The sequence below is a fragment of the Parus major genome, chromosome 6 (assembly GCF_001522545.3).
Source record: "Parus major isolate Abel chromosome 6, Parus_major1.1, whole genome shotgun sequence".
Taxonomy (NCBI): Eukaryota; Metazoa; Chordata; class Aves; order Passeriformes; family Paridae; genus Parus; species Parus major.
In genome coordinates this window covers 6,715,402-6,741,742 of record NC_031775.1, presented here as the reverse complement: position 1 = coordinate 6,741,742, position 26,341 = coordinate 6,715,402, and the positions used below count along the sequence as shown (strand labels likewise).

General features: G+C 39.2%; 1 protein-coding gene across 2 annotated transcripts in view; it reads left to right on the top strand.

The window, feature by feature from the left end:
• Positions 1–21,658, top strand: part of GRID1 (glutamate ionotropic receptor delta type subunit 1) — a 497,344-nt gene extending 475,686 nt beyond the window's left edge. For both annotated transcript variants that reach the window (XM_015633150.3, XM_019007270.2), the window contains 2 exons: positions 15,711–21,221; positions 21,583–21,658. In XM_015633150.3, coding sequence (XP_015488636.1) covers positions 15,711–16,139 — 429 coding nt within the window. In that variant the 3' untranslated portion in view covers positions 16,140–21,221; positions 21,583–21,658. The remainder of the gene's footprint in view (positions 1–15,710; positions 21,222–21,582) is intronic.
• Positions 21,659–26,341: the final 4,683 nt, after the last annotated feature.

The following is a 26,341-nucleotide window of genomic DNA, read 5'->3' as shown; positions in this document are numbered from 1 at the left end:
AAGTTCTCTTCCACATCCTGTGATTTTGCCCTGCTGCCTGGTAGAAGTTGCTCCTGTTGTGACTGCAAAGGTTCCCCCACATAAGTGTTGTGACAGCCTGAAGCCCAGCAGTAGGTGTTGCACTGCACACTGTGAAATCCTGCAGGGCAAGGGCAGGGATGCTTTCCAAAGTCCTCATGCTGTGTGCACAAGCACTTAACTGGCCATAGTATGTGGTGTGTTCCCTTCTCTATGCTCAGGGACTTGCCTTTGTGTATCTTTGTAGAGTGAGATGAGAATATGACCTAAAGGCAATTTCATATAGCTAAGGTGAAGTAATTGGCTCTTTTTTTTGCAAGGAGTTTTGAACACTCAGTTTCCATTGCTGAAAAAGGATCTGTCTTCCCGAGTTTAAATATTTTCTTTTTCACCCATCCCCTTCCTTTCTTATTTTAATAACTCTAAGAAAGATTATTGCATATCTGTGTCTACCCCACCCCATCTTCTCTCCCTTTCCCATCCTTCTCCTCCTCTTTCCCTCCAGGTTGTTCTCAATGAAGATTGCTCTTGTATGTCTATAGTGCTTTTCTGGCAGTTTCTTTGTCAAACATAGAATACTTTTAACCCTCTGTGTTTTAAGGTAAACTGAAGTTACTCCCATGGTAGAGCTTGGGGAGATCACGGTCTGTGGGGCTGGGCCTGCCCTTGGAGCAGAACTAGGCTGGGTTAGAGGTGAATTAAACTTAAACAGTACATGGACAAGTTCCAGAAAGATCAGTGATGGGGTTGCTGCCAGGAGAGGGGGAACAGAGTCAGCAGGAGTCCTGGCACAGCAGGTGTAAAGGCTGAATGAGGAGGTGCATGTTCCCAGTGAGAGGGCACAGGGCTGGGCCGAGCCGGCTGGAGGAAGGTGTACAGAGGGTATGACTGGCAGGATGGGCTGGAATGAGGGGTCCCATGAAGGGAACAGCCAGGTGCAATGCCAGGCAGCCAGATGGAGGCACCTTTGGGTCAGTCAGAGCAGCCACAGGGAGGGGTGATAGTTGCCCAGAGCCAGGGACAGGCAGGATCCTCAGGAACCCTCTGCCTAGGACAATGGCCACATTGCTCTGGCCCTGCTGCACACCAGGGGTTGGGAGTTCTTGTCACAGTGACCACAACATCCACTCAATGAAATTAGTAAATGAATGTAGCAGTATTTCCTGGCAGATAAGTGGTCTGACGTGTTTATGTACTACCAGTGAGGAGGATTGAAGTGGTTCATCTGATGGCTACTGCAATTAAGGTAGGAAAACAAGTTTTGAAAGAGATGGTGAATATAGGTTGAAAGGTTTTGATGTGTTTAGAAGAACCAAGTTTCAAAACTATGGGAAGGACAGGATCCAGGGCTGAGGGGGAGTCTTGGGTTCTCCTCTGTTTGAGCCAGGAGCAGTGGCTGAGCCTGGCATAGGGCTCAGCCAAACCAAAAGCACAAGGAGGAGTGTGTTCAGGACAGCTCATTGCTGTGCATTAACCAGCATTTCTACAGCAAGAGCTATAATGGCACAGCTACAGGATGAGTAGCATACACCAAACATTAAAATCTGCCTTTTAGCTGGTTCTGGTACTCCAGCCAAGTCATTAGTTCAGTAAGAGCTGCAAACTCAAGTGATGCTGCTGATTTTCTTCTGCTTTTAGGAAGGCTTTGGCAAAATGCAAGTGTTGTGATATCACCTTAAAGTTGTGGGAACTGGGATGTCTCTCATCTACTTCCTTCTGGTGAAGCAGAGCTTGTGGAGGGTCACAGAAAAGACTAATTTTCTTGCAGTCTGAGGTAGGCTTTGATGTTGCCTATGAGGCAAAGAGAAAGTGGCAACATTGGGCTTCTGTAACCCTCACCCTGTTAGGAGGTTTATAAATCCCTTGGAAAAAATTCTATTTGAACCAGAATTGAACAAGGAGTTCTAACTTATGAAGCCGTTGTGTAGCATTCTCATTTTGACATGACCTACTTGGTTGGTTGTATCATGTCAACAATTGCCAACTCAAAAAAAAAAAAAATTTTGGGACAATGAATATACAGCTACTATGGCAGATTTATGACAGAGTTGGGTGGCATGCAGCTTCCTGGAGAGAGAGAAAAAGCATTTTTTAGAGACTCTTTATGTCGAGGGTCTGTGAAGTCCGTGGCTAGAAAAATGTGCATTGCCTTCATTGGCATTGGAGTAATATTTTCAGCTGACATTAAGGTGGTGTTTTTTGCCAGTTTGTTATCTTTGCTTTTTCCATTTTGTATTCCTTAGGCTTTTTTGGAGGTGAGGCTGAACCAATACACTGATGTCAAAGGACTCAGATGTCTGCATAGTATAAATCACAGCTCTTAATTACACTGAGTGGGAAGAATGTAGGATTAACTCTGAGACAAACAGAAGCCTGTCTTTTGAAACCCAACAACATTACTTGGATGTTGGTATTAACCTGATCTACATATGTAGACTTCATAGGAAGAGTTATGTCAAGGAGATGCTGCTCCCAATTAGAATTTTTTTTACATTTTTCACATATGAAAAAACATAACCCCACAAAAATTATTAAAAAAATAGTATTGTTCCTATGCACTAAGTCAAATCATTAAGACAAACCTCCAGGAAAGATGAATTACCTTTATTTTTCTGTGTTGCCATTGGTTCACAATTTTATCTTTCAAGGAATAGTGAAATTTCTTGCTAGAAGAGCAATTGCTGGGTTGGTCTTTTTCAGGATGTTGATACAAGATATTTTTATTCTATTTGATGGAGATTTGTAAAAATGTTCCTAATGAGTTCTGCTGTACAAATTTTAATGTTTTCCCTATTTAATCCTTATCAGATCAGATTAACAAAAGAAAGATTAGCTCCAGCATCAGGAAAAAATATACTGCTGCAACACCATGCCAATTCTTCTATTAGGGCTCAAGTTTGCAATCTTTTCAAGATGGAAAATATCTGGTAATGTTAAAATTGCCTTATTACTTTCTAACTCAGAAAAACTTGCACTAGATCATCTTTTTCCAAAGAGATATTCTGGAATTTGTAATCACCCTCTACTCATTGTTAGCACCCAGCCATCCAATACCCACGGTGAAATTGAGCCAGCTCATACATCTATCTCTGTGTTAAAATCTTGAATTTACACAGCTGCTGCTCAGCTTGAAATACTGATACCTAATCTTTTGACTTCTATAAGCTTCAGAAAATTAGGGAGTTGTGAAAAATTAATATTTATTCTTGAGTTTTTGTTCAGTCACTTTATGTCCCTGTTAAATGACTCAGCAATCAGATAAAGTTACTAAAACCTGGTACCATATAAATGTCCACCTTTTGACAGTTGCCTCTGGATTTATTTAACTTTTTGTGTGAGTCCTATGCATTTATTTAACAATATCAGTAAGCCATAATGTAATTTGAATCATTTAACAGCCAAAGGCTTTGCCACATCATCAGATTGTTGGTATGTTCTATCCCCTTTGAAGGGATGAAAGGCAGTTTTCACATCTTTGTTGTCACTATGATCCAGTGTGGCTGCTTCCTGCAATGGGCTCCCCAGCATCCTCTGTGCTTTATCAGCTGTGCCTTTGTGTGGTGTGCTGTTCCTCTGAAGAGTATTACTTCTGAGATCTCATCAGAACTGTGAAGAAAGCATTCCTAGCTCATCCATACACTACAAAACAATGGAAACTTATATGCAAAGATAAAATATCCTACTTTTCATGGAAAGAAAGTTAAATTCTCATATTTTTCACTAAAAAATTAAAAGGCAAGCCCATGTTAAGCAAAATTAGTCATTTGTGCAGGATGATTTTTTTGTTTTTTTGTTTTCTGGGATCTGATACTTGTATCTCTCATATGTGGTGATATTGATTCACTTATATTTGATGTAGCTCTTGAGAAACAATGTTAGAATGACCCTAAGAAATTCTTGGTTTGATTCTTTCTTTGCACAGATAATATATATGTTTAATCAAATATCTATTTTTCCAAACCAGCTGTGCTATTCCTAGCAATGTGAGTGTTTCAGAGACTGGACCCAGTGTGTTTGGGAATCTGTAGTGCAAGAAGATTCTGGGGTTTTACTGGTTAAGGCACAGCATAGTTTTCCACCTCCTGTGTTGCTTCTAGTCATTGTCTTTAACTTGTGTCAGATTTATAATTCATTAACAATCAGTCTTCACAGCTTAGGTTGTGATTTCTTTCCTTTCTTATGCTTCTGCAAAATCATTTTATTCAATAGACTCTTTTCACTTTTCTGTCCTTTTTATTTTTTAATTATTAAAAGGTGGTAGCATTTAATTTACTGTTCAGAGTGGTAAGGGTCTTGTGTACTAGTAACAGCACCTTATAATTCTTATTTCCTGCTACTCCATGCTTAATAATGTCTTGAATCTCAAAAGGTCTAGACTCTGTGAGCTTTATGAGATTGTGGGAGGTAGCAAAATTGCTCTAAAAATTGTCACAAGTATTTTATCAGTACACAGTGTGAAGGAAAAAAAAAACACCTGTATCTCTGGCCAGGGAAGCCTTTTTGTGATCTGCCTTAAACTCCCTCACTTCTGTGTCCACTGATGTGCAAATTCCAGCCTACCTCAGAAATCCATTCTTCCAGTTTTAGTGGTCATGAAAGTTACCCACTAAGACTTCTTCTGGTATTAGAAGAGCAGGAATCCCAGTGTACCTTACAAATGGGAAAAGGAGCTGGCAGCCACGAGTCCAATTGATCCAGTTTTGTCACTGCTAAGAATTGTGATTTGTACTGTGTTCATCTCACTTTAGTTCTCCAGCCAGACACTATTCCATGGCAATCAAGGCTTCTGTACCTTCAGCATGGTGTCAGCAGTGTTGGTTTGGATTATTAAAGAGTCTCTTGCTTTCACCATTATTTTCACTTTCCTTGTCTTTCCTTGTCACTTCATTTACCTTGTCTCCTTTGTGGTCTTATCTTTTTATGTGATAATTTTATTTGCCCCAAGATGGTTCCTTTTGAGAGTGAAAGGAAACATGAGATCATCAAATCGATATTTTATTTTCCCTTCATTGCATGTTCTCTATATTTTATCTTGTTTTTATTTTAAATTATTTTTTCTGTATTTTAATGACATGTCTGAAATCTTTGTACATTTTTTGCTCAGTTGCATATAAATTATCATTTGTTTGTACTACTGTATTGTATTCTACTTTTCTAAGAATAAATAAAGGTTTGTTTGGGGAAAATAAATCACGTAAACATTGGCAAAATAATGCATTTTAATGCCATCTAGAAATTCCGTTTCAAACCGGCTTTGAATGTAATAAGCTGAGGAACTTCATTTAACTAGCGTTTTTAAATCAGCAAAGCGCTGTTAGGAATAAGTCAACCCAGAATGCAAAGTTTAATGTTGTTTGATGATAAAGTATCAGCTGGGAGAACCAGTCAAAAAAAAAAAAAAAAAAAGCCAATATAATATATAAATTACCTTGTACAGAAGATGGTAATAGCAGGAAGGGCATCTTAACTAACTCCATGTTGGCTTTTTATGTGAGTGAAGAAACAAGATTTTCTCTTTGGAGGTGCCTATAGTGAAGTAGATATTCTGTAATTCCTGGTTCCAGGCAGGGTGCACGTCCAAAACCCAATGAAATCGCTCAACTCCTGCTATTGATCACTATAGATTTTGGTCAAGGCTGTAATGGATTTAACAGGGGCATGTCATCCCTGTGATTTATGGCACTGGGCCCAGGCTTCTGCTACCCCAAGCAGTGGTGAAGCAATTGAGTTTTGTACCAACATATTTCCCTAACTGCAAAGAAGGGATTTTTATGTTTGGCTTAATTTTTCTCTGTCATGTAAGAAAACCCTGCTAATGGGATCCTTAGGGATATAATCTGGATTTACCTGGTATGAACCTTAGAGGGGGAAGAAAATTATTCAACAGAAATAAGCTTAAAAAATGAGTGTTGCCATGCAGGGAAATAAAAAAAAAAAATAACTTGTTTAAAGTTTCAGTTTGGTGATGAGTGTAAGTACTTACTTAATTTACATTACATTACCTATCCCAGAGAACTTCTGTGGCTACTCATGAGCTTGGCATGAGCTTATGTATTTTACTGAATTGGAGCCTTAATGTGTCAGATTATTTTAGATTCTTTACACAATGTTTACACAGCTAATTTTTGTATGTCTTATCTCAGCCTACAGTGGTATTTTAAAGTTGACTTTTTGAAGGGGGTGTAAAATAACAAAATCAGTAAAAGTTTAAAATAAATAAAGCATAAAATGTGACTTTTTTCTCAAATTTCTTTTTGCATTTTTGTGGTTTATAAAATGCCTTAGGTGTTGATCTGACTAAGGTGCCTTAGGTGTTGATCTGATTTAAGCATGTACATAAAATTAAATAACAGGTGTATTCTAATCTCACCCAGAGCACCAGAACATTTTCATTCCTTTTAGTGGCATAGGATCAAGCTTCAGTTGCTTTGAAACCACCACGTATGAAGCAGAAACTGGGAGTTATATGTGCATCAAAGTTATTTGGTGAAGATTGACCTTACTATGCAATGATATCAACATGCAATATATAAGCCTATTTATCAATTGAACTTAAATGATTTTATAGTACCTGAAATAACATGTGGGTAATGTTACCAAAATATTAAGGTATCACAGATACTGATACTGTGCAAAATGTTTCTTCTTTTTTTTTTAAATTAATCAATGGCTTGCTTATGATTTTCATAAGTCCAGACCCGTATTTATAGGCACATATATAAAAAGAGCTACACAAACTCACTCAACATAACAAGTACTATTTCTTCAGAATTATTCAGTATTCAAGAGTTATCTTTCAGGCAACTGGTGGCCAGATTTTTATTGTGCTGAGCTATTTTAATGATTTGGCTGGTCATGTCTTATGTCAAAATAGGAGCTTGGGCAGTTTCCAAAATACAGCCCTGAATGGGGGCACAGAAACCTTTCTAAAATTCAGTTTTTAATTGCAAAAATTGTGGCTAAGAGTCAGGAGTAAGGAATTTGTAAGGCTTTCATGTAGCTGGAGTGGAGACAAGAGGCTTTGTAAGTCAGCTAACACTGGGCATCAGACAGGTTGTAGAAGCATTTCTTTGTTTCCTGTGCCAACTCTCTCTTGTACTCCTGGCATAATAGGAAAAAATGGGAACTTTTGAGATTTGGATGTGACTAGACAGGAATGGTGAAGAAGGAGGGTGTTGAGCAATCTGCTATGCCTGATGCTCCAGTAGAGTAATTCAGACTGTTAAAGGATAGCACTGCTTTGATTTGGGCTCACTAGAGTGAGAAATTGCATCCCTTATGGACTAGATTATCATTTAGGATTAAAAAAATGAGTAAAGCAATGTAAAGAAACCATTAAGTTTTAGTGAGTTTTGGAATAGAACCTTCATGAATTTAATTTTTTCTTCATAAAAGAGTAATCTGTCACCTCACAGTGTAATTTTAGATTATGTCAAATTCTGAAAACACCACTCTCTTGAGGGCCATCATCTTTTTAAGCAATACTATTTCAGACCAGAAGTATAAGAAATGATGAGTATATGTTTGCTGAAGAGTGTGAAACATTAATTATATTATTAGCCTCACTATCTTGATCATTTTTTTTTTTCTCCCCACATCTTCCTTTCCCTTTCCATCTGGAGATGGCCAATGATGTGAGGCTGGGCCTCAGGAGCATGGTGAGAATTTATAATAAACATACAGATGATTGGTTTCTTGTTGAAAATGCCTGCACAGATGAATCCCTGTTAGTTTCCTCCTCATCTTTACCTTCCCCTGGAACTGCCCTCGATCCTAACCTCTGTGTTGGAAATGCCTGTAACTGCAGTCTGTATTTTGTACACAGTAGAGGTTTCTCCGGTTGCAAGTTCTCCTTTCTCCTGAGTTCCTTTGCAGAGACACTGGCATGCTCATCAACCAGCACTCATTCTGTACTGCATTTTCCTGCTTGTGTTGAGAAGTGTTTCTTTGCATTCTCTTGTTGTCCTGTTTATTTTTAACATCATGAAAACTGTGGAAACATCTGTACCGTGTGAACCGCTCACTCATTCTCTTTCTCATTGAGTTACCAGCTGGTGAACCAAGGTCGGTAAGGATTTTAAAGCCTGAATATCTCAGCATGAGGCTGAAAGTCCCCTTTCATATCGAGTAACAAATGAAAATGCTATCACAGCCTCCTCCCTGGCAGGTTTGGGTCTGTTGTGAGTCTAGACTGTGCTCTCTGTGATTGCACTTGGTTAATGGATAGTTGTAAATGTGGGAGCAGATCACTGCGAGACACTGTGGGGTGACCTGCTGTTCCCCCATCAGGACTGTGTCCCATGTCTTTATTCACAGTGACAGGGATGCAGTTGAAGAGGATAAATAAGACAAAGAGAGAGGCTTAGCTGGTTTAAAGTGGTGTGCATTGTCAGCTTGACTGGCCTGCTGGGGAGATCACTGTCTGGGGTATTTGTGACAAGGCTCACAGCTAGCACCTATGGGACACCTCAGAATTAGACCCCTGGTTAAATATGATTTCAGGGTAGACAAATCCAGCCTGGGTAAGGTGTGCAACAGGAGTGTGGGAAGATGTGAACTGCTTCATGAAGGTTCTTGCTACTTGTACCAGTTCTAGTGGTGACTAACAAGTCACTGTTACTTGTTTGGTGTGTAGGCTTTTGGTCATAGTTTATTTACCTTTATTTTCTGGCTGAGGGTAGCTGGAAATAAACTTTGGCAATGTATTTGAAACAATTTTCTATCACATTAACATCAATTTTGTAGTACTCTGTAATATCTCACTTTTTTTTCAGGTTTACTTAGAAGGAAAAAGAGTGTTACTGTCTCTTCATAAAGGAATTTCTGCTCTCTGGTGAGGGAGAGCATCACCTAGGGAACCAGGTGGCCTCTTGTACATAATTTTTATGAAGTTTTGTTTCTTTGCAGATGATTCCACATTGAATGAAATTAACGTACTGCAAACCTTTCATTTATTTTATTCTTTTAATTAGGTAACAGCCAACTGGACCTCACCTGATGTCAGTCTCAGTGCCTTCTTCTAACAGCTGGTTTATGGATGATAATTTAGCTAATTGCTAATTTAAAATACATGGTAGAGCTTCCACTTGTAAGAGCAGAAGCTTGATTGCAGGATTGGGCCTATTTCTAATAGCAGGTTTTCAAGTAGACTCTTGAGGTGCATCCCAGCGTGTTTCTAATAAGATTCTGTTATGGTCAAACCAGCTTTGAGCAGAGCACACTCAGAAACCACTCAGAAAATTTTATGTAACATTAAGTGCTATTTGACTGGGTCAGTTGTCTGTGTTAAATTAATGACAGCAGACATACATCACCACTGCATCTGTTTACACATCTCTCTGCATTTCACTGCATTGTTGGCTGCGGAATCTCCAGAATAATGAGTGCCACACAGAGAGTCATATTAAAAAGGGGTTATTTGTATTAATGTAACACCATACTGTATTGTCATTGTTTTGCAGCACATGTATTACATATATCATCACTGCTTTTTCTTCTTGAGCAAGCCAATTATGCCTGGTTTTGCCAGTCTGTCAGAGCCTCCTGGAATAAATTAAAATTACAGCTTTGCATATGCAACAGCTATAACTGAAAGTAATGATAAGGACCCTGGGTGAATACAGGATTTCAAAATAGTCCTAAACAATTGTACATATGCAGAGCTGCTACTGCTTTATTTCCCTTTAACAAGCTAAATTGAGTCCACCATGTCTGAAACCCCACAGACTGAAGTTGATTGCTGGGTGGAGCTATGGGGCTTGATGCTGAGTAGGAAGAGAATAGTTTGTGGTTACCTGAGCATAGAAGCTTTGCTGTTTCCATTTTTTTATTTTTTTGCCTCCTTTTTCAGTTTTGCAATATGGCTGTCTGTGCCTGGAAGTTCCTCAGTGTGCCTTTTCTAACTGGGTACAGGTGTGCATCTGTCTCATGACCTGTGACTCCTGTCATTATGACACACATGTATGAGTCGAGAGGACTTTTATATGGTTGGGAGAGATGTTTCTGGTCAAGGGCAGAAGAGGAAGTGTCTGTCAACACTGGGGTTTGTCTCAACTTTTTAAACCCTGTCCTAGTCACAAAATTACCTAATTTTTAAAAAATAGTTCTTGCACAGAATGAAAACCTAATATCAGCATGTGTGTCTTGGTCTCTTTTTTCTCACCAGAAGATAATCCTTCATGTTGTCACCTAGGACAGGAAACAAAAAAAAACAAACCAGAAATGTGCCCTGACTGATGATTAAAGCTATACTATATATAAAAAGATTCTGCATATCTCCTGAGCCTTATTAACTACTTTAACAGGCTTTTAATTCTTGGCACAGTTACCAGTACCTGACTGGGAGGTATTGACATATGTGAGATATCCCCTCCCTGTATGAGCCTGTCTGCCCATACTGGATATGTTTCTGAAATTTTAGTCCTTCTGGGGTCAGGACCATCAGTCTTTTTCTTCTCCAGTCTAGTGTGCTTTTATTTGCATGTACTGGATGCTGATCCAACTTATTACAGTTTTGGCATAGTTTTAGAATCACATTTCTGCAGATATTAGACTTTCCTGTTTGGGCATTTATCTTCTTTTTTGGCCTTTCTGGAACTGCTTCATCATCTTGTAGCATTTTTATGTGGTGAAGTGGCTTTCCTTGAACTCTGTGATAAGCTCACAGAAATCACAAGTGAAAAACCAGACACAACAATGGTGTCTTTAATAAAAATATTTTTTATCAAAAATTTTTTCCCTTGGAAAATCCCAAGTGTTGCAAGCCAGTTAACTGAGCAGTATTACCTTGAAATGAATTGTGTTTAGAGTGATGTAGGCAATTTCTTAAAAACATCAGCCTTTCCAACACCCTTGAGTTTGATCATGTTAACTGACTCCAAACCTCCCAATTAGTAGGATATTTTTTCAATATAACCCACAGGCTGTTAGAATTCACTGTCAAGAGTCACAGAAAATAAGATAGAAAAAAAAATATTGATTACTCCATAAATCATGGTGTCTGCATTTATATCTTGCCATAATCTCACTCTGTGAAAAGTCCAGACTTGGTCAGTCCTGAAAGGTAATCATAGTTTTGTGCAGGTGTGGCCTTGCAGGTTTAGTCATTCCCAGATAACTCTGGTGAGCATCCTGCAGATCCACTCCAAGCCCAGGTGTGCTCCTGCTGTCAGTCACAGGCCATTGAATCTGTTGCTCATGGTCAAATGCTTGGGACATATCAGAAACCTGCCCTTCAAATGCCCTTCCAGAACTCAAACTCACCAGGGGACATTGACATTTCACTTGGTATTTATGAATAAGAGAATTTCCTGACCAGGAGCAGTGTTTGGTTAGCTGTTTTCCTTAAGCCTGCAGAGGATAAGCCTGGGTGTATAATTAATTTTCCTTAGATGTTTCTTTCCTTCACTGATCAATTTCTTCAACTGATCTATTTGGAGTACAACATTAATATTGAAAATAGAATTATGAAGCCAGCAAAAGAAAAATACTTTATTTTCTTCTGGCAACACAAGCATATACTTGTGTCCAACACAGTCATAGATGAGAAGTAAAGTTGAATTGGCATGAAATGTCTGAGATATGACATATTTATAATATTAACTAAGTTTTATACATTAAGTGCAAAAAGAAATTTTAACAAATTACTGTTACTTAATGAGAAGCACAGAACTAAAAATAAAGGAGAACATGGAGCTGACAGTGGAGCAAAACATCATAACTTTCAAGATTTCTTGTTCTGGCTTTATTGCCATTTAAACCTTTTTCCATTTAGCTTGTTAGTTTTCAGTAACATATGCTATGTTACTGAATTTCCCAGAAGAACAATAAAGGAAAAAAAAAAAGGATTAGGTTTACAGAATTTACAGATTCTGAAAGGTTGACTTGTCACATAAAGCTATCCCAAAACCTCCGCTTCTTGAATCTTTGGATTCAAAGCATTTTTATGGTGTGCAATGACAAACAAATCTTTTCAAGAGTTTCTGAATTTTATTTTAGGGGTTTTTTTTTAAGGATTTGAAGAATCTTTCATTCACCATTAAGATAGACTCATACAAACCTTGACATTTAGTTATTTAGCTGCTCTTTGTCTAATAAGACAAAGAAAAAGGGAAGAACCTTTAAAAATGTGGTTTGATAATTCCTCAGAGACAAGTTGTTTTCCATAACCTTTGCAAACATTTTATTTTGACAATGAAAAGAAGGAATAGTGTGAATTCCTGGTCTGTTGAAAGCCTTTAAAAGTTTTCTCTGATCTTAATAAGGCCAGGAAGTTGTCCTTAATGCTGAAGAAAGAGAAGTAGGCAAATTAAATCATCACCCCTACCTCTTATAGAAATCCCAAGTGTTTAATTCTCCACGTACTTCATAAAGTCATAAAATGTTCTGATGTAGAATGTGATGCCTGTGTGGAGGAACTGGTTTTAATCCTTACAGAGAATTTTAGCACAGTGAAACATGAGTCTCTATTGTGAAACATAAGCAGCTGCAAATCTACCATTGCCTGGGGAATGCTGTCCTGGGGAGGACAGTGCAGAGCAGAAGAAAAGGCCTGTTAGATCAGGAGAGGGGAATATTCCAAAGGATGTGGTCCTTAATAATCCCTGTGGTCTGGACCCAGAGATGTGTGTTATGAGCATCCCAGCTGTGGCTCTTCATGTCCTAAAAGGGCTCAGCTAAATATGTAACCAGGATTAATTCATGCTTTGAATTTTATGACCTTCTGTGCCCAGATGCTCCAAATGAAGATCATTCACAAATTAATCTCGCTCTGTAAACAATTAATATTTAATTGTTTGTTGCAATTATTGAAACCTTACCTTTCCCTCTGGCTTGACTTTATCCAAGTCACATTTCACTTGTTCCACTAGCAAAGCAGGATAAATACACTTAGGATGTACTTGCAAATCAAAAAAAAAAAAAAAGGAAATATAAAGAAAATGTTGTTGTATATTTTCACTTGAAATGTAGTATTTGGCAAAAGCTCAGAAAAATGTAAAGGATTCATGAGCATTTCACCAAAGCCTCATTTAGAAATAATTTGCTTTAATATTTTTTCAGTTCTAACCCAAGTTCTCTTTTGTTTTCTTATTTTGTAGTGGAGGCTTGACAAGAATAGGAGTCCCAGATACCCAGAATGCCAGCTAGGAGTCTACATCCCAGCTAGCAGCATCATTTAGAAAAGAAGTAGTACAGGGTACCTAAGAGGCATTGCATAATGGGCTTCTGGGAGTAAGCTCCTTAGACATAATATCATCATACATGGTGCTAGCTGAAGTTTGTGAACAAGCAGAACTTTGCAGCAAGCTTTTGCTGGCAAACAGGTGAGGAAAATGCAGCAGTGAGCGCTTGGACATCTGTTCCAAAGGAACCCACCCACAGAGGTCGAGCTCTTACTCCCATTGAGGAACAATGTAAGAACTTTTCTCACGTTTTTCCCAGGTCTACAATTTTACTTCATGAAACAAGAACTGAGGAGATTATAAATTAAATCCATGTAATCCTCTGGCCACTGTACCATAAATCCTTAAGTTTCCTAGCAACAGAATTCAGGAAAAAGCCTCTGACTTAGCATCACCTTAGTGCATTGTCTAATGTATTGAATGAAGGGCCTGACAGCTCAGGTGTGTTTGTTGTCAGGAAGGACTTAATATTGCTGCAGGGGTTATCTGATCAACAGTTGTGTGATCCCTTCATGTCAAAAAAGTTTATTTTTTATTTTATTAGCCATTGATTTTTCTCTAACTCAAAATTATCTGATTACAGGTTTTGGCTGAAAAAGAAGGATTTTTAAAAAGTTATTTGTTTCTTTGGTGAGGAAGATTATATCCCCCAGGTTTCTGGATGCTTCATTGGGATTTTGGTGAATTTATGACATAAATTAAATAGGAATTAATTTTCCACTGATTAGCAAATAATTTGCAACATGCAGCTCAGCCCTGTAATTGTGGAGCAATTGTATTCCAGTTGAAATCAATATGGATTTAGCCTAAGCTAAGGACACAGGTTTGGACTGTACATCATGTAACACTGATTCATTTCCAAACCATGCAGGGATCAGAAAATTCAATGGTTCTTGAGTAATGTAGAAGGGGTGTTAAATCACAAGGTTAGAATTGAATCTGTAGTTGACATTGACTGGAATCAAGGACTTTGGAGTTGGCTTGTCAGTTTACAGGGGAAAGGAAAGTTGCCTAGCAGAGGATACTACTGGAATAAGATTGTAATTCTCTGTGCTCCACCTGAGCATCAGTGTGGTGAAAGATTAAGCAGAGTGAGTGGCAGTGACATTTTGTGCTTCTTCATTCCCTGAGCCTAGATCTTGGTATGAATCAGTAAGGCTGCTGGTGTGGGGTCAAACCAACATTTAAGCACAGATTGACCTTGGGCAGTCAGGGATTATTGGAACAAAGAGGTTTTGGGTAGTCCTGCTCCCTAGGTTGGAGTTTTGCTGTCTGAGTAATGTAATTACAGGTTTCTGTTGGACCAGGGAATTTCTCCAGTTCCAGGGCTGTTGGGCTGTTATGCTTTGCTGCTGTTCTGCTGTGTGTTACACTTGCATCAAATAACTACAACTGCAATCATAGCTGTGCTTTATGAAATGTAGAGAAATTATATAATGTAATACCTTTTTATTGGCAATACAATGCTAGCTGTTAAAATTCAGCCAGACAGCATCCCAGGTGGTTGACTTCACCCTGCCAGTTTTGTTGCTTCCCAATTTGAGCATCTTGAATGCTGTGCTGAGGTGATAAACAACCCACTGTAGGTCTTTGCTACTTCAGGATTTAAAGACAACTTATTTTTCTATATTTCCTTATGGAAGCTAAAATGTGTTGAGTGAGTGGTTCTGATAGTCAATTGAAGAGACCACTCTGGGAACTTTAGCTAATGCATTCTCAGAATCAGAAGGTGGTGATGCATTTTCCAAAGACCAACAGAGTTTTCCTGAGCTCTGACCACAGATAGACTTCTAGATGATGTGTCAAGGTGACAGACATCTTATGATCTGTCATGCAACTGTTCCAAACACAAATGTGTGGTCCCCTCTCCCCAGGGCTCCCAGAGTAGGCCTCTCTCAGTGCTGTTCCAGTAGGTTTATATTCTGTGCCACACAGGCTTCCTGATGGGAAGGCAAGAATTCATCACCATCACAACCCCTGGCCAGTAGATTTTGATACATGAAGCTACTGCCCTGAAGTCAGGGGTTTTTTACTGATGTGTTCTTTAGAAAATGCTCTACAGATAGAGGAGACAGTGGTGAGCTGGCATGTGGTGACAAGGGGCTGAGCTGCCCACTGGAATTTGGAGTCCCAGGTAATTTGTTTGCCTGCTATGGGCTTTTTTTTCTGAGCTTGTGCAAGGTGAGCCAAAGGTGTGAGGGATGTTCTCGTCTCTGATGCCAACCCCTGTTAACTGAAGCACAGCCATCAGTTTACCTCCCAGGAGGATGGGATTGACAACATCAGGAGCTCCAGCAGGTTGAGATTGAGCTGGTGTTTTCTTCAGCATTTTCTTCAGCAGGTTTTTCATCTGGAGATGTCGCTGGACCTGGAGGTTTTGTGCAGGCACAGTTAAAATCCAAGTGATGTAATGAGTGATCAGCAACTCTGGTCACACAGAGGAAAGGAAGGGGGGCCGGATGGGGTTGGAGATCCTGTTTGGACTGATTGTTCTGGTTTCTTCCTCACTAGGACAAGGAAGTGAATCTGGAGCAGGTCCACAGACGCATGAACAGTTTAATTGATGAAGACATAGCCCACAAGCAGATCTCTCCAGCGTCCATCGAGATCTCGGCGCTGGAGATCGGTGGCATGCAGCCAGCTCAGACCCTGGAGCCGGTGCGCGAGTACCAGAACACGCAACTTTCTGTCACCACCTTTTTACCAGAACAGACAAGTCATGGTGCCAGCAGGACACTCACAGCTGCCTCGGGCAGCAACCTGCCGCTGCCCCTGAGCAGCTCGGCCACCATGCCCTCCATACAGTGCAAACACAGGTCACCCAACGGAGGACTATTCCGGCAGAGCCCCGTCAAAACCCCGATCCCAATGTCATTCCAGTCCGTGCCAGGGGGAGTCATTCCAGAAGCAATGGAGCCCTCGCACGGAACGTCCATATGACGAAAACAAACAGTACAAACAACCAGCAGAGATTTTTAATACAAAATTTAAAAGAAACAAAAAAAAAAAAAAAAAAAAAAAAAAAGAAAAAAACTCTTACATTTTTCTTGTATATACTTGTAAATAATGAAAGAATGAAGTGGGGTAAAAGTGTATTTTGAATATTCCCAATTTTCGAAGTAAGTAAAAAACAAAACAAAAAACAAACAAAAATGTATGAATGACTTTGTAAATTTTGTTCTATATGAATAAAAAGGCAAACTACTTGTGGTCGTTCTCAAGTGCCAAAGAAGACCTGTTACTGGGACTGAGGGCCATGCTTTTCTTTTTTTCCATGGATTTCAACACTTTTTCCCTTACAGGTATGGTTTTTTTAAGAGAAAAAAATATTATCTGTTTCTTGCTAGAAAAAATCACCATACTCGGATCTCTCCTTTCCCCAGAACCCTGTTTTATAGCCAAGATGACAATTCACTCAGAGAACTTAGCAGCTGGTATTAGCATAGCAGTAAAAAATGCTTTAAAGGTGAATTATAACTCAAATCCAACAAACAGTAAACAGAGAACATTTTCCTTCTAACAAGGATTTAAACTTCCACACAGTTTCTAAATTTAAGCACAGGATTATTGGATTGTGTCTTTAGATGTCTGCTGTGCAGCTCTTTTTATTTAACTTCCTGTGTTTTGTTATACATATATATATAATATATATTATATATATGACGTATATATTATATATATAAATGCTTTGATGAACAGCAGGTTTTAGATTAAGGGGAAAGCTTTTAAGAAAAACTGCTCAGCTCTTTTTTGTTGTGTACATGACTGAAAATGGGGAGGAACCAATGGAGTGAGGCAAGGAGGAACTGTAAAGGCAGGAGATAATGGCACTGCAGTGACTGTGCCCTCTGGTGCCATCTCTTTCTTTAAGATTTCACAGAATTTGTTGCATAATGGATGCAATGCTTCCTGTTGAAGTCATATCCCTGAATGACAAGATTATAAGCACAGCTCTGCTTTTTTTTTCCATTGATTTTTGTAAAGAGAAACATTTTAATGGCCAGGTCTATATCATGGTAGATAGAAATAGCTGTAAAAAACCTTTTTCTTTTTTTTTTTTTTAATCTGTGAAACACACAGGACAAAGACACAGCAACTCATATAGTTTATTTAACTTCTTGTCATGCAAATATTACCAGTGCACTGTCGTATGACAAGAAAAAACCAAACCAAACTCTAACACATTGTTTCCTTCCCAACCAGAAGTCTGAATGCCAAACATAATGGATCTCTGTCCCCCCTCCTACTTTTCATGGACCATCACTCTCTTTCAAAATTGGGATAATTTAGCATCTTCTCAAATGTATCCCTAATACTAGGTTGTAATTTCCTGTTGTAGCTGGATTTCTTCCTTTTATTAGAACACTGCTATTTGGAAAAGGCTGTAGATCCTGGTGCAGCAAAATCACTGTCTACATTAGGGTGAAAAATTCTGTTTGAACAGAAGTAAAAATGCATTCACATCCCAGGAAAGTCAGCAGGCAGTCTGGGTCAGGTTTTTAGATAAATAAACATTCCATTCACTGCTCCTAATTTGATTTGCATAATTACACAACACGTATATTTATGGGGTGATTAAAGTCCCCACATTTTTACATTTCTACTTCAAGCAGTAGGGAGGAAAACTCAAACTGTGACATAAAACCAGCCTTATGGAAGAGTATACTCAGCCTACCACTTTTTAAATGAGGAATATTGATGGTGGGCTTACAGAATGAGTACTCTTGGAGGGATTAATTTGTCTCTGATAAACTGGTTCCTCATGAAGATGATGCAGTTTTGTAGCTTGGCACAAATTGCACTATTTGCTTCACACTAATTAAAAATTAATAATAAAGCTGACTAGATTTATGCTACTTAGAAGTTTGTCCCACAAAAATTTTGGATTTTGTTTTTTCTCCTTTAGTCATATTTTATTCTTTTTGTTGTCTTAACAAACCTATGGCCACAGGAAAAAAATCTCTTCCATAAATACACTAATTATTTATGGCAGAAACAGCTGCACTAAATGTCTACGCACACACAGGAACCTGTAAAGATTCTTTGGAGAAAGAGTGCACGGATTTGCTTTGGAAAAATCTCTTGTTTCATGACTACTTTAAGATTTTAGCAACAGAAGAAGAATGTGCTGCAGAAAAGGTGCAAGGAGGTGCTTGAGTGGCTACAAGGGTGCAATCTCTTATGGCACACAAAGCTGCTGGAGGTTTCCTGAGATGCTGCCTTGCTGTTACTCACAAAACATGCTGCTGAGTTGCTGCAGCAAAGCCCACAGCAGGTGCTTGAAACCCTCTATTACTGAGGCATCTTTGCTTTCACATTAGATTTCTTCATATTCTAGACTAAAACACTGTAATTTTAACTGACCTGCACTTGTGGAATTGTGAATACAATATATTTTGGGGATTAACTTAAGCATCCTTCATATTCAGTGTTCTTCTCCTGGCTTACTCTTGCTATGTGCTGTAAAGTTTGGAAGTGTAGTTTTAACTTGTAAGCAATGTTAGAGCTCCTTTATTCCCATGCACAGGATATGACTCACCTGCTTGAATTCTTTGCAGGACTACATCTAAGATAAGCAGGATGGATCTTGAAGAATCAAACCATGCAGCCCTCTTTCAGAAAAGTATTTCAACATGTGTGAGCCCTATAGGGAGCACCTGCTTTATGCACAGGTGAAGTGCATTGCTGGTTGATGATGGAGTTAAAACACACATGCCTAATTTTTTTAAGCAGGTGAATGAGCTGGCCAAACTCCCTGGGACTACTTAGCTGCTTTAAGTTAAACTTAAGTTTTGAGTGCTTTGCTGCACCAGGGTCTCCACTGAAAAACTAGTAATCTGCAATGGATCTTTCACTGTCTCACAATTACTTGTTTATATAAAAGTTACCAAGTCATAGCCTGGGCCTGTCAGCCCTGACAGGAAGCTGTTCTGTCCTTCATGTGCTAGTGGTCTGGTTTTAGATTATTTAAGCAAATCACCAGGTTCTCCTTGAACATAAACTCTGTTTTGTTCCCCATAACTTTCAGTTTTCAAAGTAAATGCAGAATGTATGATTTTTATATCCTGTCTCCTGTTTTATATTTGTATCTTCCTTTTGACAGATCAAAGCATTCACTTTCTATATAATATGTATTCACCACACACATGCATATATATATATATACATGTGCAATTACTCACAGAAGAAGTGAGAAATATAATTTCCATGTGATGTAAATGAGCATAAGGTGAAAGCTCTCACAGTGCTGTGCTTATTTACACCACCTGCAGATTTGACCCTTCACCTTTAATATCTGGCAAGTTGAAATAGAAAAACTGCAGAAGTTTCTGAAAACTTTGAAGCCCAAACTGTGTTCTGGTTTTTCAACTGGAACTTCCCCGAGTGTACTTAAAACAGGGAATAATGTATGATCCCAAATAGTGCAACTCCTCTGGAACGTTTACATTGCAAAGGTGATTGTACATGAAATGTACCTTCCTTTTATTGTGCTCTTTTGATGATGAGCTTTCACAAAAGTGATATCTGTGGCACAGCACTTCTAGCGTGTCTTGTTCTATCAACCCATTAGTTTAGAAATTATTTTCTTACAAAAATGTGACTCAGTTTCTTCTATTTGCTTGCAATCCATGGGCAATCTGCTTTCAATCTGAAGAATGCATTGCTCTTATTTCTTAGTATGTCATGTTTTCCTATTGCAATGGGGAAAAAAAAAAAGAGTAATTGTGCTTTTTCATTTCAGAGTTGAAACTTGATAGAATGCTTTTATGCTGAGTTACAACTACATGTGTGCAATACTTGTCTTGCAAAGTGAAGTTCCCAATATCTGCCTTGCTTTGATAAACATTGCTACATTGTAGGTGAAGTCTCAGCAAAACAACTCACTTTTTCTTAGTCTGCTGATAGAATAAACCACTTAAACCTGGGTTCTCACCTGTGTAAATCAGCTTCCCTCCAGAGAATGGGTCAGGCATACTGACTTTCAGCAGGTGAAGGTTTAGCTCTTAATATTGGGCTCAAGAGCATTGCTTTACATAAACTAGTATTCAGGAGTAGCTCTCAAAAGGAAAATGTCTCAAAAATTAACCTGAAAGAGGAACTTCATTGAAATTTTGAGCATGTAACATGAATTACAGTTTAAACTTTATGCTGGGATTGCTCAAAGAAAGTCCTTCCTAAAATGTGTTTAAATATCAGAATAGCTCTCTTCTGAGATAGGTTTAAAGCTGTTGGGTTGGTGACAAGTGGAGCACTCAGAGAAAACTGTGTTAATAGGGTGGAACAGCAAACACAATGTTCAGACCTTATTATTTTCTTAATTTTGCTTTACTGACTTGAACTTACATAGTGAGCAGCTAAAGAGTGACATAAATCTGAAAACAACATATTTTGGGGGACCCTGTTGGAAATTTCTCAGACAAACCATATCCTTTGGCATCATCCTGGGAAAGGCAAGGAGAAAGTCAGAAGAAAACTCTGAAGAAAGGCAAAATCAAAGGTAAAAACTGACATGTGGTGAAAGGGGAGGGAGAAAAGGATGGTTACAACTCATGTTTAGTAAAGCTGTGTTACTTGTATGAGAAGCCTCAATTCCCATCATACAAGCAGTTGCCTCAGCTAATTATTATTTTTCTTAATTTTTAGGAAACAAATAAAAACAGCATTTGTTCTACCAGAAACAGTTGTTATATTATTTAAGAGTTGAAATGATTTGTTTGGCGGTGCCTGTTTTTTGGCTTGATTGTTGCTCAGCTGGGGAGAATCAGCTTTAATCAGTGATTTCACCCAAAGCAGCTGTGGGCTGTTTGCTGGGAGACGCTCCCAAGGGCTGTTTAGGTTTGCAGCTGGGACAAATCAGCTGCAATCAGCTCCAATCAGCTCCCCATAAAGCTCTCACTTCCCCGGCTCTGGGGAAGAGTTTGGGCTTTGTGCTCTGAGCTGCATATGTCTCTGAACTTGGATGGTGCTTTTTCTGGTGTTGGAGGGAAGCAGAACAGAAGTGTGATTCCCCAAGCTTTCAAGGTAACCAATAAGAGAAGCAACTAATGCATAAAGCTTTAGCTTTTTATTGAATTTCATTTTCTCCTAAGTTTACTATCAGCTTTAGTAGTGATTTTCTAATTTATTTGTATTAACTCTACACTTTCAGGTACAGTACCTAAATTATTTTGTTTTGTGTCTACTGAAATTGATAGCTTTCTTTGAAATCAATTAATACTGGTAGAAACTTCACATTCTGTTGTAGTAGAGCACAACTGTGAAAGAATTGCTTTGTGTCCTTGGGTGACTCCTTGCACCAGGACACTTTGTCTTTTTGAATTTATGTTTTGTAGGTTTCTTTGAAAGATGCCTTATCTTTCAGTAACTAGTTCTGTTATTGCAGTTATAAAGTTCTGTAGTTTTGAGGAGATCTGTTTGGTCTCTGTGTCACATGAGGAGGAGGAGGAGAAGTCCTCAGACTCATGAATATACAGCAAGGTAAGGAAAAAGCTTGAACAAAAATTAAAATAAAAAATCTCAGCCCATTTTGCAAAAGTTTTAAATGCTTGGATGAGTGGTTGGGACAGAACTTGACTTCTGAATAATAGACTACATGTGACTATAGTTTCTAGGTGAAAACTCCACAGTTCATTGTGTGCCCAAGTTATTTTCAAGATAAAGAATTTTGTTTAAATTTTTAACTGCTTTGTTATAGTGTCATAATGGAAACTGTATAGGAGGGGAGATGGAACCCCTGAGGGTTTATTACTTACAGCTGTAGGTAATTATCAGTCTGCTTTTAGACTGGATTCTAAACAGTCACTCAGTCATTAAAGGAAGTATCCTGGAAATTTTTCTACATTTCAGTATTTTTCTAAAAGTCTTTCCATTCTGTAAAATGTGTGTATTTTTTTTCTGATGGGATTATTTCCAAAGTAGTTAAGTAGAACACAACAGAGCCTACAACTTTGAGTGAGAATTGCAGCTAAAAGAAAAAATGGATTGGTGGTAGAGTTAAAAATGAACATTTTAAATTAAATGTGTTCCTAATTTTAAGCAGGTGAATGAGCTCTTTGACCTCCCTGGTACTACTCAGCTGCTTTAAGTTAACCTTGAGTCTTGAGTGCTCTACTTACACCAGGATCTACGCTGAACTGCAAGTCTATGCACCATGACAACTGTGGAGAGAGAGCCCAGATTTAAATAGCTTTTTCTATATATCAGAAGAAAAGAAATTGACTTTTGTTTAATGTGTTTTTATATGATTTATATTGAAGCAATTCTGTCAAAATAAATATTTACCAGAAGCAAAATATGCCAGCCCACCAAAGTGCTGAAATGTATAATTGGAAGTAAATCAAAGCAGACACTGAGGTGTTTCTGTGTTCAGTCAGCTGTAGTTACAGGTTGCAGACCCTTTTTCATCTTGGGGCATTACTGGGGATTCCAGTGGGCTTGGTCCTGGCTGCTGCCCAGTGCCCCCAGCAGAAGGGACAGGGTGAGGCAGTGGGATGTGTCCATGTGTGCTCTGGGTTTTGCCTATGTGTGAGGATGATGCTGCTTTGCAAGGTTGGCTCTGTTGCTGCTGCTGGGCAGAAAACAGGACAGGAGGAACTCCTGACAAGTGCTGGGTGTGGGCAGGTACAGCATTTACAGGCTGTTGAAATTTAGTAGTGCCTTAATTTCAGCTGCTGTTTAAGAGCTGGCCAGGAAAGTGTATTGAAATGTTTCGCTTGATTCTAAAGCCAGCTTGGATGATGGTGAGAAGTTTTTGGGAGGGTGCTTTGGTCCTGAGAGCTTTCAGCTTCCAGTCTAGCAGACACTACCATGGCAGCAGAGCTGCCAGCTCTGGTCACAGTGTAGGGAGGTGGCATTTGAAGGCAGTGTTTGCTGCAAGCTTCCCAGAGAGCTCCTGCCTGCTGCTGTGGGAGCTGGGGAGCCCCAGAGCAGCACTGCCATGGGGAGCTGCTGGGCAAAGGAAATAGAGGTGATTCTGGAGAGCAGGGGGAGAAGCTGGGCTCTGCAGGTCTCCAGAGAGGAGTGCTGAGGACCATCAACAAGGGGTGGTGAGGCCGGGAAATAAAGTGGCAAAAATGCTTTATTTGGAGTATGAATGCACCCTGGCCTATGGACTAGGGAGTGCTTGAGTTGCTGGATGCTGCTGTCATTGTTTACCTAAAGGTTTCCTGAATTTCATGTGATTTTATATAGTAGAAGTTGTTGTTAGACTTTTCCTGGCACAGGGAGAGAACAAGTAGTGGTTGTATTGGGCTGTGCAGATCCTGTCAGGCTGTTTTAAGTTCGTGCTGTCAGATTTCCCCTCCTGTTCTGTGTCTGTAGGTCAGCTCACACATCTTTCTGGTCTGTGATTAGTTGTGCAACATTTACCAACTCTTTGGCAGGAGGAATGTGCTTTTGCAGCACAAGAACAGTTTCTTCTTGTGCATTTGCATTCCTAGTTTTGTCTTGTCATTCATGTCAAAATGTCAAGCAGAGAAACATATGCTTTCAAATGGAGTTTCTGCAAACCATTTGGATCAATAAGGACTGTCTGTCTGCATATTTGTAACATCTGCCACAGAGGAATATGAAGCTCTATCAATTCAGTGGCTCAGTAAACCGTATTTTACTCCAGACTGTAGCTTGTTGATGTTCAGCGACAGAAAAATATCGCTGCTCTGGGCAATGCAGAGGTCTATTGTAAAGCAAATCTTGCTTTTTGGAAAATAGGTGTTTCATCTTCTGCACACAGCAAATACATGCTATCCTGACAGGCCAGGCCACTAATCCACAGCCATGTCATTTTTGGCTCCTGACAGCTCAATGCAGCTGCTGATCATCCCTGGGCTGCTCTGAAGGCTGGTGCAGTCAGTAACTTCAGTTATTGTGAGACAATATCTGAACAACTTTCAGAGAGAAACCACCTGCCTGGGGACAGAAAAGAGGGGTTTGGATTGGAGGGAGTGTCTGGCCATGTTCTGTAGGAGCACAGAAGGCGAAACTCCCCTGTGCCCTGCCTGGCTAGATTTGGATGTTGTGGTACACCTCTAAGGGCTGGAATGTCACATCCAGAAAATGGTGCTGAAAGGCAGGAAAGGAGAAAGATCTCACAAGGAGGGAGAGCCAGTGCCAGAGTGTGGGGCAGGTAAACAGCTTGCTTGGTCCCAGAGCAAAGCTTCCAATAGGGCACAGGTATTTTGTCATGAAAAGCCATGAGGCTGCAAAAGAAGCATCCTAAAGTGTCAGCCTGGATATTAAATGGTTGGGCAAGTCCCAGACCTTTAGTTATAAAGCTGCTTAGTTCCACAGTATTAAGTGCCATGAAAAGTGTATTAAACCTTTTATTAAGAACTCAAATAGCACGCAGTGAAAGCACGCAAAATGGAAACTGTTAAATTAGACTGTCAATTTAATTACTCTTTATCATGTAATCCCTTTACCTGTGTGGCTTGTTAAAGGCAAACCCTTCTCTGCTTTTCAGGGAAGAATTGTGGAGGTCCTGCAGGGAAGGAGGGGAGCTGGGGAGTGCTGCCCCACAAGTGTGATGGAGGCAGACCTGAGGAGACACATGGCTGTGGAGCAAACCTGGCCAGCAGTGAGGCTGGCTTTCCCTTTCCTTGTGGGGGGAGCAAGGCATGAGGCACAGTGCCCCCAGCCAGGAATTACACCTCTCATGGGCTGAGATCCTGGGGGTTTAGCTCTCCAGGGTGGGGAATAGGAGATGGTTCTGTCTGACACTGGGTCAGCAGTGCCTGGCAGGGTACACTGGTGACTTGGCAGGAGCAGGTTTGACACCAGGCATTTGGGACTGGCAGTGTGCTCACCTCTGGGGCTGGGACTTCAGATTTGTTTGACTTAACCTCAAACTGTTATAAGAACAAGCATTAAACCAGCTTTTTTTGAAAAAAAAATAAAGTTAAGTGAGAATTATTTTCCTCACCAATGAAGTGCTAATTTTCTCAAAGACAAAAGCCTCTGTATATGTGGGATTTGATGAAAAGATAACAATGCATTAAAAAATACCAGAAAAAAAAATTCCTCCTCTGCAGCTCCTGTGCTTCTGGAATTTTTTTTTTTTTTTGCATTGGAGTATATTATCTGAAATTGTCTAAAGTTGACATTTGAGCAAAGCTTACAATGGAACTGAGGGTCTGTAATTCATCTAGCTGGAAATTGTATAGGATTTTGATTTTAAATTAGCTGGTCAATATTATACAAACACCAGTGAAAGTCAAAATGATTACTCTGAGTTGCAAATTAGAAGTGTTCACAGTTGATAAAAAAAATCATTAAATTTTCACTTTTCTTTTTTGTTTAAAAGCAGTTAATTGGAAATAATTAGCATTAAATTACTCACCTGGCTTTAGTTATGATGGGTTTATTAAGTTGTTATTGGGAGATTGAATGCTGGCACATGTTGATTATGTTTAGATGTCACTTGCCTTTGTTTTTTCAAGCACTAGAAAGAAATAGCTCAAGTCTTCTGACAGCCAAGAAAAAAAAGGTAGATTTAGTACTATGATGGAGTCAAAGGCATTTAAATTCTCTCAACTATTAAATTTTGATGGGACTTTAAGCTTAATTCTACAGAGCCCCTTTGATAGTCCCTGATCAAAGCAGAAGTCAGTTCAATGTTATCTCGTGCTTGTCTCATCAGATGCGTGGATTGAGATGTCCAAGCTGTTTCAGTAATTTGGTTTAAAAATTCAAACCCCCCACCCTAAAATTTATGGAAGGTGGGGTTTTTAATTTTGTTTTGGACTTTTTTTTTGTTTCATTTTGGTTTTTTTTGTTGTTGTGGTTTTTTTTTACTTTGATGAATTTATTATTTTGAATATGTTTTCATCTTAATAATTGGAAAACTTCAGACAAGTTTTGTATCCATCTGCAAGGAGAGAATACAGAGAAGAGGACTTTAAATCACAATTATTACCCAAAACACCAAAAGTACTTTTGGCCTTATTCTGGCTCTGGGCAGAGGCTCATACTCTTAAAAACGAGATTCACTTAATAAATTATAAAAAGAATTTAATATAAATAAAAAGACAATTAGGAGACAAAAGAAATAAAGCAAAGGGTTAAAACGGCCGGGTGCCCTGGGGGTTGCCAGGAACACACCTGGTATCCCAGGAACTCTCCCTTTTATCCCCCACCCTGCTATG